At 37.5% G+C, this 12,182-nt stretch overlaps 1 protein-coding gene across 2 annotated transcripts in view; it reads right to left on the bottom strand.

The window, feature by feature from the left end:
* Positions 1 to 702: 702 nt before the first annotated feature.
* Positions 703 to 12,182, bottom strand: part of ets1 (v-ets avian erythroblastosis virus E26 oncogene homolog 1) — a 67,508-nt gene continuing 56,028 nt past the window's right edge. Inside the window, exons 7-9 of one of the 2 annotated variants that reach the window (XM_057839380.1) lie at positions 8,139 to 8,399; positions 4,472 to 4,590; positions 703 to 3,328 (exon numbers count right to left, since the gene is read on the bottom strand). In XM_057839380.1, coding sequence (XP_057695363.1) covers positions 3,113 to 3,328; positions 4,472 to 4,590; positions 8,139 to 8,399 — 596 coding nt within the window. In that variant the 3' untranslated portion in view covers positions 703 to 3,112. The remainder of the gene's footprint in view (positions 3,329 to 4,471; positions 4,591 to 8,138; positions 8,400 to 12,182) is intronic. The other variant, XM_057839382.1, reaches the window with a different exon arrangement.

The following is a 12,182-nucleotide window of genomic DNA, read 5'->3' as shown; positions in this document are numbered from 1 at the left end:
TCGGCACACACAACAGCGTGTTCCAGTTCCTGTTGATACGAGCAACTTCGCACTGCCATTGAAGAGGAGTGGACCAACATTCCACAGTCCGCAATCGACAACATGACTAACTACGCGAAGGAGATGTGTTGAACTGCATGAGGAAAATGGTGGTTACACCAGATACTGTACTTGACGGTTTTTTCCCCCCAGTCTCCAGAGCCTCCCAATAAAACAACTGCAAATTTAAGAGTGGCCATTTATTGTGGCCGGTCTAAGGCACATCGGTGATGTGGGATGGATTATCTCAACAAAGGAGAAGTGCTCACTATCACATATTTAGACAGATTTGTCAACAATATTTGAGAGAAATGATCATTTTGTATATGTGGAAAATGTTTTAGATGAGTTAATCTCATAAAAAATGGGAACGAAAACAAGAGCGACAACAAAATGACAACACATTAAATTGTGTGGTAATTCTGATGGGTGGTGCACATTCTGGGGTAAATTTACTAAATTTGCTAGGGAGGGGAATCTATTCACATGAAAACAATCCACTTCCATACAACGTTTCTCTTACAACAACTTGATACACATGCATTAAATGCATTGTGCAACAAGGAAAGATATGTGTAACTTTCCCTTATGTCACAATAGGTTTCTGCATTACTATCACATTCATCCAAACACACAAAACCAAACAATATTTTTTTCACATATATTTTATAACATTTTTAAAGTACATTAAGTACATTTTAGAAATAGAGGCTACAAAACCTTTCCAGCAGAAATCATTGATGGGCCAGCATCAGCCTTTTTCTCTAACAGACAAATCTATTTAAAAAAAAAAAAAAAAATCGCTACATTGTTCAATCCTGTGCTACCTTTTTATCCCAGATGCACCAGATGTCTGCAAATCCTTTTTATAGAAAATATAAATTATTTTAAAAAAATTCAAATGTTTGTGAACTAAATACAATAAAAAATCTCATAACAAAAATACGATAAAACATACAAAAAAGTTAAAAAAAAAAAAAAAAAAAAAACAATGCTTCTGAGTCATTTAAGAGGGGAATATGCACATGTCACAAATAAAGGACAGGCATTTACCAGCTAATGTTTTCCAAATACATTACAGTAGATCTGTGACTGTATAAAATGTTTTAAAATATTTAAAATTTCAACAGATTTACTCAGCAGAATAAACTTTAAAATGAACTGAAGTTTGAAAGGAATGAAACAGTCTATGCTAAAGTTCCTCTTCAAAATAAGAGCTGTTACAAAAATTGTTTTAAGCACGTAGGAAAACAAAACAAAAAAGACAACAGTGTAATTGATGTGAGTTCAGGATCAAATCGAATTGTTGGTGTACGTTCATGAGTCAGTGCTATAGATAATCATAGCTGGACAAACATATTCCCAATGACAATGAAACACAAATTGAAACAATCAGTGGGAGACCCCTATAAGCTAAATACACGAGTCATTGTGCTAAAGCCAGGTGTGCCGTTCCATTCTTAAAATTGTGAGTGAACCACAGTCCCTGCTTTCCTACCTTTAGGGTCTGTGCACAAAGCACTGTGTCCAAAGACCTCACAAGCTTTTTGGTTATTATTCCGGCTTTGTCGCTTGCTTATTTGCGTAATCCGGAACTCAGTGATGCATTATGAAACACAATCTGTACAAATAGACATCTCCAAAGCTATTTTCATCAATATGAGTAACATTCAGCTACTGTAAACAATAACATTGTATTTATAAGATGATGCTCAACTTTGGCATTTCCCATAAAGCCAGTGTACAGCCCATTTGTCAGTCTCATCTGGAACCAGTGAATCTTTATGCACCAACATACAATATTGAAATAAAGCGCTCCCTCTACAACTTCAAATCCTTTACATTCTTTCTCAAACTATGTACTTACTTGAGCGTGTTTTCATGAGAATTTAATAGAATTTCCAACAAAATGATGCATTAGTAGCCAGTAAACATATATATATATATATATATATATATATATATATATATATATATATATAGTGACAACTTATCATTTATTGTCTTTATTGACAAACTGACTGCTTACCAGTGTATGTGCTTGCTCAATGATTTTTTTGGTAGCCCACAAGAAACCATTTTGGAAACTTTTGTGTCCAAGTCTGAAAAAGGCTTACTTACATAATAAAAATAATTTGTCCCCAAATGTTTTATTTCATTTATGGAGTATGCTGAACGTTTAGTACAATTTCTAACTAAATTCTCACAAAAACACTTTGAATTCTTTCACTTTCTTTCCCTTCAACACATTAAACTTTCCTTTCTCTTTTTGCTAAACTAAGCACTAAATTCTGCATCTGCCTTCATTAATTAAGAAACTTCTTACCTCAACTACACTTATGACTTGTGACTTTGAAGAGCCTACCCCAACACTGCTGAAAAAAGCAGCAAAAAACAACCATAGAATTCCTCACAATGATTGTCTACCATTTGCTAATACTGCTGGTATATGCAAAGAAAAATAAAACCCCCTCAACAATTTCAGTCAATGTGTCTCAGACAAGAAAGTATGTAAAGAAAGAGTTTCATAAGCAACGGCTACTTTCAGTCGTCTCTCACACCCTCTTGGTATGAGTGATCTCGCACAATCCAATCCCAACAGCACACTTCTCCTTAAGGCTTCTACAGCTATACTTTTATAGTTCCAAAGTTTTACCTTCATTGTTTATACATTTTACAACCTACATGCCTGCTGCTGGGGTTGCATGGGCCGCTATCAGTATCAGCAAAATAATACTCATCATCTTGACACTTTTTGGTCCAAGCTGAAAAATCAATAACAATTCTGTCTTGGTCCTCTTGTCTTGAGCTCCACCAGCACAGTGGAAACGACATATTCAAAAATACTAGCATAATATAGCATGTTGCACACGCACACCTTCAAATGCAACAGGATATGAATACAGGCTTTTGGCTTTTTGTCCTCTTTTAAAATCCCATCTGTGAGCGCTAAGATGAGAAAACAAGTTAGTCATTGAAAACATTCCCCCCCTCCCCCTAAATAAAGGTTCGTTAAGACCACTTAATGAGTGCCAGTCCATGTGGCTTCATTGTTTTTGTTTTTTGATGACTTTTACTCGTCCGTGTCCGGCTTTACGTCCAACATGGCGTGCAGCTCCTCAGGAGTGTAGCCCAGCAAGCTTTTTAAGTCACAAACAAAGCGGTACACATAGCGCTTCCCCGATGTCTTGTGGATGATGTTTTTATCATAGTAGTAGCGCAGGCCACGGCTAAGCTTCTCATAGTTCATCTTGGGCTTGTTTTTCCTCTTTCCCCACCTGCGAGCAACCTAAAGTGCCAAGGGAGTAAAGAAAGAATGGTCAGGATTTGCAAGTTAGATAAATAATTCCGCTACATGTATTGTAGTCAGAGCAATCATCAAAGAATGCAATCTGGAATGACGTAATCTTATATTGTGCTACGAGCATTAGGATTAACATTACATCATGAAAGCTGCTACTGAAAGAAACTGGAACTGAAATTAAATCAATGAAAGAGTTGGCATATTCAAATAAGAACAAGTTGTACGCTAAGTATGATTATAATTAGTTGCATAAATTGATTTCCCCCCAATTCTTTCCATTGGCGCAATATGAAATGCACTACAAAAATGTTTTTATATTAATGGGGTACAAGTGTTTTTCATACTTTACTGGAATTGTGCCTCACTACAACGTTTTCATCAAAGACTAGTGTACCTCTGATTAAAGTGCTGTGGAGTCACTTTCAATTAATATTAAATGGTAAACAATTGTAATAAAACATTATTCAATTAAAAAAAATCAATAATACAATTTCAACTGGTAAATAATCACATCTACGTATATAGTTAAGTGTGCGCAATGCATGCATCACAGGTCCGCTGTTTGACAGATGTAATTATGCAGCCAAATGTGTGCTTCATACATGAATGGTCCAGGTAATAAGAAAGATTAGGGATGTGTTAAATGACCCGTATTGTCACCACATTGGTCAATGTGAAATATTGTGTTCTGCTATGTACTCTGCAGAATGACAAAAACTCTTGCATTCGTTTGTTAATCTTCAACAGCAACAGTCAATATAAAAATAATCCGATTTGTACAGAAATTCAAATTCATATCCTCACAGCTATAATAGGAACAAAGACTACTCAAGTAAGTGAACATCAATCCTTGTGGCAACGGTTTATCTTTTTTTTTTATCTTTAGCAAATATAACATAACAAGAATATGAAAATTGAAAATCAATTGAGTGGTGCTTTTAGAAGCAATACTAATTTTGCCATGTCTTGCCATGATTCAGGCCAATATTGTACTGTACATGTTTTACAATTACAGTCATGGGACCAAACAAATTTTCTTACAGCAAAAAGAGCATTTGTTCATGTGGTTAACTACTTAGGACCTCCCAGTGTGTGCGTTAGTGACCAATGGAGGTCGCAACCTCTCACCTCATCTGGGTCGGAAAGCTTGAACTCCCAGCCGTCGCCTGTCCAGCTGATGAAGGACTGGCAAGACTTATCGGTCAGCAGCTCCAGGAGAAACTGCCACAGCTGGATAGGACCCGTGCCTGGAGACCACATGAAAAACACATGGTGTACAGTTTTTGAAAGACTGGTTAGATAAAATGTGGTGTCACTAGAGAGCCCCTTCAGTAACCCTTACTCCCTGAAATTCTTCGTTTTCTACAGCAACATTGAGAAAGGAATTTCTCGCAATTAATGGCTGCGTCTTACATGTGTCAACAATCTCTCCTGTATTTAGCAAATATCTGAAATGGCGCAAGTTACAAGATGTAAGATTTTTTTTAAGAAAAACAAACAAGCCCGGACACATTTTTCAAAAACATACAAACTATTTCATTATTACACAACTATCTTTGATTAATAGTCACTGACAAAGTAGACAAGTCACATTAAACCCGTATTAAAAGGTCGAGTACATTGTATCCCTTGCATGTGTGAGCGTTAAAATATTCATATGGGTCAGAAGACTATTAAACCTTCTAAAGCAGCCTGAATACAAAGGGAGGAAACCAATGTTCACTGTGTATTCACACCCCAGTTCTAACTTGAAATTAAGAGTACTTTTCTTTAAGAGTTCCACATGTATGAAATCACTGATTAAAATGTTCCGAATGCACTTTTGTGAGGTTAAAATCTTGTGTAAGATAAGGTAAGGTAATAATCTGTTTAGGCTGATATTTTACACTGTAAAAACAGGAATGAAAGAAGAACAAAAACAGTTGAAAAAAAGACTAGTTTCATATGTGCTCGATTGACTGCAGCACACTTTGATGTTGTGGCAGCCTTTCAGCATATGCCCAAACCCACCTGCTGCTGAGGCGTGGGTGTTGAAATTACAACTGCTTTTTGCAGCACAACGCCCCATCAAAAAAGCCCCTTCAAAAAAAAAAAAAAAAGAAAAGGTAGTGAAAGCCACCTCCAAATGCATATATAAACTCAAGCAAAAGTGTTCGGGGAAATAAAGTGTGTGGGTTACACTTTTTGAACATGCAGCTTGTGTTTAAGAGCAGTAAGAATGCATACGGTGGTAACACTGCCTCTCTTTCACAACTTTGACTCACATTCCAATGTCTGCCACTAAAACAGTAAGGCCCTTCAGCAGCAACGGCCACTTGTGCATAAAACGCAGACTACATTTTTATGAAAAGAAAAATGTTTCCAAAAATATACTACAATGTACAATAAGTGTACAGTGGGGCCTCACATTAGCAACACTCTCCCAGTACTGTATGTGACCCACCCAAATGGAAAATTGGATCCATGAAAATATAAAACGGCAAAAAGGGGCACTTATAACTACACTGAAGGACTAACAAGTGAATAAAAGTTATAATACAGTGGCACATCTACATACGAATTGAATTCATTCCAGGACCTGGTTTGCAAGTCGGAATGGTAATATGTTGAGCGGGATTTCCCCATAAGAATACTTTATAATTCATTTCATTCGTTCCACAACCCAAAAGCCTACGCCAATTCCTTAATAAATACTGCAAGTACAATTACAAATAGCAATTACACATGGCAAAACATATGATAGATACAAATCGGAATAATAATAATAATAATAATAATGATAATTAACGACTCAGTTTCTGATGTGGTAGTTGTGTTTTGCATGCTGTTCCTGTACACACCGTGTGACTGATGCAGAATGAGAGAGGTGCGGTAGAGTTTATACTTTTACTCTTCATGTTCTGTTGTTGTTGGTGTCTGCTACGTCGGAAAGTAGCCGTGTTGTGTTGCACATGTTCTGAAATGAATGATTAAAACCTGACGAAGCTGGTGAGTTCCTTGCTGAAGTTACAATAACTACATTTTTCCTCGAGATTGTAGATATATTCCGACCGGATCGTCGAGCCAGTTTACTGACGCGCATAACACGCTCATATTTTTTTAACACTTCCTTCTTAAGTTCAATAGTAAGAGCCACTTTTTCCCTTTTTCCACACCTGCACTAACTTTCTTAGGGCCCATGTAAAATCGCTCACAAGAAAATCCACCGTGCATCCGTCTTGCGGCAAACAATGAAATTGCGATGCTGTCATAAATCGTCTTATTTTGAACATGTTGTCATATGTCAAGATAAATGACGAGTCAAATTTTACATCAGATGTCGATGCATTCATATAATCATATGTCGAGTTACCACAGTATTGATTACATTTTTCATTTGCTTAGCTTTGTGTTCAGTTTCACGTTTCCTTTCAATTAATGAAATGTTATTTGTGTAACCCTACAGTTAAAAACATTACAGTTAAACAAAGTGGAAACCGTTGCCAAAACCAATATTTTAAATGCAATTACAACAAAGGTTCTAAATATTTTGTTTTTGCAACCATAACAAAATTGCTATATGAAAAGTTGGTGTACAATTGTGTAAACTTATGAGAATGATATCAGACTAAATATTTCACAATGATGCAAGGCTAAAACATTTCAGTGCATAGGTCTATTCAAATGTTGGTAAGTCAGAGGAAACCAAAAACATGTTGACAAATTATGTTCCGTGTCATTCCCACAGTAGATTGTCACATATGTCAGCACTTTGATAAGAAATTGAGTGTAACGAAAAGCCTGTGTGAGGTTGTGTTTTACCACCCACACAAAAACATGTGCAAAACTGTGTTAGATTGCGGGCTCAGTATCAAAATAAAGCTGAACAATGCTCCCTTTTGACATATGAATATGAAGATTATACAATTGAGAAAAATGTTTTCTCGGATACGATACCATAATGCTGCATGTTGGACATGTGGCTGTCAGTTGGGAAAAATTGATTTGAATGGCATATCACATCACAGGAAGTTTGAGGATTTACATTAACTGCCTCTGTAAATGCCACAAGAGATGAAGTGATAATTTGACTCTGGATCGTTGTGTGCAATGACAGACATAATTTCAGCTTCAGAAGCGTTGCTACGACGACCTGCCAAATCTAGGTTGAGATGTGGGCTACAGATTGTAAAGAGGCAGATTAAAGTGAATAAAAGAGAAAAACCCAAAAGCAATATGGGCAAAGAAAATTATGGAACAGTCAAAACATATTTTGCTTCTCGCATATGCATGAATTAGGTTACTTATATTTTGTGAAATGTGTCTGAATTGTTTCAGATCATCGTATGATGTGACAATATGTGTAGCTTTGGACAAAGCTTTCTTTTTGACCAAAAAAAAAAAAAAAGTGAAATGTACTCTTACAAAAGACGATTATTTCAAAGCCATTAACGTAATGGCAGCAATTCATGGCGATGGATGTCCAATCCACTTTGACACTAGAAATGATCACTAACCATCAGCGCACTGAAAAATGCTGTCCATTCCAGTCAATGGCAGCCAATGAGTTAAATATTAAGCAAGTAATAATGACTTTTGCAAACCCCCAACAATTTAGAAATGAAGCAAAAAAGTATTTTAAACAGCTTCATTTTTAATTCAGCCCATACACCAGTTTTTTAAAGGCAACATGACTCCCCGTTTGACGGGGTTTATCTGGGTCTCCTAACAGGTGCACTGCGATCTTAATGTTGCTAGTGGGAATATAATACAGCTGTGTTTATCTTTTTAAACGATTTCCTGCTAAACTGCTCACCTGTGTATCCTGCCAGTGCTGCTGCTGGAATGACGGGTTTGTCTTTGCTGAGGTCCGAACGTTCCCTCACATAGTCTTTAAAAGTGCCTTTGGGCTTGTGGCCGTGTAAAGCTGTTGGGTAATCCTCTGAGTCGAAGCTGTCATACGAAGGTACCCGCTGTAGACTGCTGAAAGATGACTGGCTGCTCCAGGACTGCGTCAAACGGTCGCAGCTTTCAAAGCTCTCGATACTTTCAAAAGAGTCCTGTCCACCCAGCTTACCTGCACAAAAATGGGAAACTCATAAGTATTTCCCTTTAGAAACCTAAAAATCCTGACTGATTTAAGCTATTGAAATCCTGACTGATTTAAGCTATTTAGTGTTTCGGTTCATATTTGTGTTTTAATTGTAAAGGATCCCAAAATATTGGCAGTGGACTATGATTGGGACATCTGTCTCAGTGTTGCACGGCTGTAAGGTTGGTAAGGAGTCACTGCAGCTAATATTGAATGCTCAATAAATTCGGCGTAGTTACAATTAAACTTAATGATGACATGAGAAATAGAATCTGTTCACTATTTTGACTTGTTGGTGTTCAAATAAAATGGATGGAAATGATCTGACATTTTTAATTGAATCCTTGGCTTTTTCCACACTTTTTGTGGAACCAGTGCACCCAAACCACTGGTGTAAGAAGTATTGATCAGCAATGTCAGTAGGAGTGGGAACCTCTTGGTACCTCACGATACGAGTTGCGATACAAAGCTCACGATAACGATGATCTGACGATATGGCGATTTGACGTTTATCGATACATTGGTCAGGAAATCATTCTAGGATATTCTACAAACAACTAATAAACAGAAAAACAAGCTTCTGCTGTGAATTGGAATGAATTTATCATAACGGACGTCCAATGCTGCCACCCTCCCACTTCAAACGGATTGAACGTCTATGGCTGGTAGTGGCAGCGAATACCAGGCAATGAGGTAATTTTGGGCCATTTAAGCTTATTTACCCATTTTTTAGTTCCGTCCTGTAGATTTTGGGGTATTTTATGGGTCTATTACTGTTTATTTTGAGTTACAGAACAGGAAAGGACCTGGGAATCACCCAAATGAATAGGCAGTGACTCAAACTCAACAGAAAATGACCTGTAAATGCCCTGAAAATCGAACAGAATGACTGTGAATGCTCTGATTTCGAATGAACGAACGTTCAGTCTAAATGGATTGGGCGTCGAGCCCCGTCAATGCAGCCTTAGAGTTAACTGAGACACTATTATGGTGGAAGATTTTGGTAGCAAGTTGTTGGTTGCTTTTTATTTTATTTTTTAAGACATTGACACCTTTTCAAAACGATATCTCCATTCTTGGCAGGAGCATATTGATAACCTTTTGGGATAAAAAGTATCACAATATATCACCATTTCGATATTTTGCCACACCCTTAAATGTCAGCATGGGCCAGATATAGGCAAACCCACAAAAACATTGTGAAAAGTGTTTTCACCTTAATACATCATGAAATAGTCATAGACCTTGGATAATGAACCAATGGCAACACCTTTTCTCCTCCAAATTTGTACAGTAGTCTTTTCTATGGTATAACTGCTGCAAATACAATTTCACTGTCATTCGGACAGTGAAATTCTTCCTTTCTTTGGCGAGTCAAATTAAAAAATAATGCAAGATGATGCCGATACTTCCGACTGACCAACCTGGAGCCACATGTGATACTTTTCTGCAAGAGCAGAGTGTGGGGAATACAAAGTAGCATGTACAGTGTGGGATGCACAGTGATTGGAGATCATACAATGTACCGGGTGGGGAAACTTTATACAGCCAACGAGGCACAAATTTGTATGTGGAAGCTGAATGAACAATCGAAGCTTGACCAGAAACAAATGCTTTCATCATTGCTAATTGCAGATGCTGTTTCGGAGGAAGTCAGAATTGAAAAGGCAAAAAAAAAAAAAAAACTAAACCAATCCTTAAAAAGATTATAAATCAGACATCTCGCTAACTGCAAATTCCAGCTGTTAGTGGAACTTTTTTGTTTTAATAACTGAGAAAAACATGATTATGAGTAAAGTCTCCTTTGACACCAAAAAATCCAAAGCACCAACATGTACATTCTCAAACAGTATTTTATCAAGTTTAATTTAATTAAGATTTGGGTTAATATATTTTTTTTTCTTTTAGGATTTTTTAATAATAGAAGATCCAAAACGCAAATATGAACTGATACAGGAAAATGGTCTGTCAATGACAGAAAGAAATTTTTGGGATCGCGTGTAATAATTTTCATCACTCATGGTGTATATTGGGACCTTTGCCTGACTTCAGGCGGAATGGGTTCAGTTTTGACTAAGCAGCGATGTGAATGTGAGTAAAAATGTTTGCCTGTCTATATATGATTTGTGCCCTGTGACTACCATAATTTCCCAAATATAATGCACACTTTTTTTCCCCAAAATCAACTTGTAAAATCATGGTGCGCATTATACATGGGTACAGGGATGGAGACAAAAAAATAAATATATATATATACAGTGCCTTGCAAAAGTATTCGGCCCCCTTGAATCTTGCAACCTTTCGCCACATTTCAGGCTTCAAACATAAAGATATGAAATTTAATTTTTTTGTCAAGAATCAACAACAAGTGGGACACAATCGTGAAGTGGAACAACATTTATTGGATAATTTAAACTTTTTTAACAAATAAAAAACTGAAAAGTGGGGCGTGCAATATTATTCGGCCCCTTTACTTTCAGTGCAGCAAACTCACTCCAGAAGTTCAGTGAGGATCTCTGAATGATCCAGTGTTGTCCTAAATGACCGATGATGATAAATAGAATCCACCTATGTGTAATCAAGTCTCCGTATAAATGCACCTGCTCTGTGATAGTCTCAGGGTTCTGTTTAAAGTGCAGAGAGCATTATGAAAACCAAGGAACACACCAGGCAGGTCTGAGATACTGTTGTGGAGAAGTTTAAAGCCGGATTTGGATACAAAAAGATTTCCCAAGCTTTAAACATCTCAAGGAGCACTGTGCAAGCCATCATATTGAAATGGAAGGAGCATCAGACCACTGCAAATCTACCAAGACCCGGCCGTCCATTCCAAACTTTCTTCTCAAACAAGGAGAAAACTGATCAGAGATGCAGCCAAGAGGCCCATGATCACTCTGAATGAACTGCAGAGATCTACAGCTGAGGTGGGAGAGCCTGTCCATAGGACAACAATCAGTTGTACACTGCACAAATCTGGCCTTTATGGAAGAGTGGCAAGAAGAAAGCCATTTCTCAAAGATATCCATAAAATGTATCGTTTAAAGTTTGCCACAAGCCACCTGGGAGACACACCAAACATGTGGAAGAAGGTGCTCTGGTCAGATGAAACCAAAATTGAACTTTTTGGCCACAATGCAAAACGATATGTTTGGTGCAACACAGCTCATCACCCTGAACACACCATCCCCACTGTCAAACATGGTGGTGGCAGCATCATGGTTTGGGCCTCCTTTTCTTCAGCAGGGACAGGGAAGATGGTTAAAATTGACAGGAAGATGGATGCAGCCAAATACAGGAACATTCTGGAAGAAAACCTGTTGGTATCTGCACAAGACCCGAGACTGGGACGGAGATTTATCTTCCAACAGGACAATGATCTAAAACATAAAGCCAAATCTACAATGGAATGGTTCAAAAATAAACGTATCCAGGTGTTAGAATGGCCAAGTCAAAGTCCAGACCTGAATCCAATCGAGAATCTGTGGAAAGAGCTGAAGACTGCTGTTCACAAACACTCTCCATCCAACCTCACTGAGCTCGAGCTGTTTTGCAAGGAAGAATGGGCAAGAATGTCAGTCTCTCGATGTGCAAAACTGATAGAAACATACCCCAAGCGACTTGCAGCTGTAATTGGAGCAAAAGGTGGCGCTACAAAGTATTAACGCAAGGGGGCCGAATAATATTGCACGCCCCACTTTTCAGTTTTTTATTTGTTAAAAATGTTTAAATTATCCAATAAGTTTTGTTCCACTTCATGATTGTGTCCCA

Source organism: Corythoichthys intestinalis, chromosome 6 (genome assembly GCF_030265065.1).
Source record: "Corythoichthys intestinalis isolate RoL2023-P3 chromosome 6, ASM3026506v1, whole genome shotgun sequence".
Classification (NCBI taxonomy): domain Eukaryota; kingdom Metazoa; phylum Chordata; class Actinopteri; order Syngnathiformes; family Syngnathidae; genus Corythoichthys; species Corythoichthys intestinalis.
The sequence above is the reverse complement of the archived record's forward strand: the minus strand, read 5'-3'. Positions and strand labels throughout refer to the sequence as shown.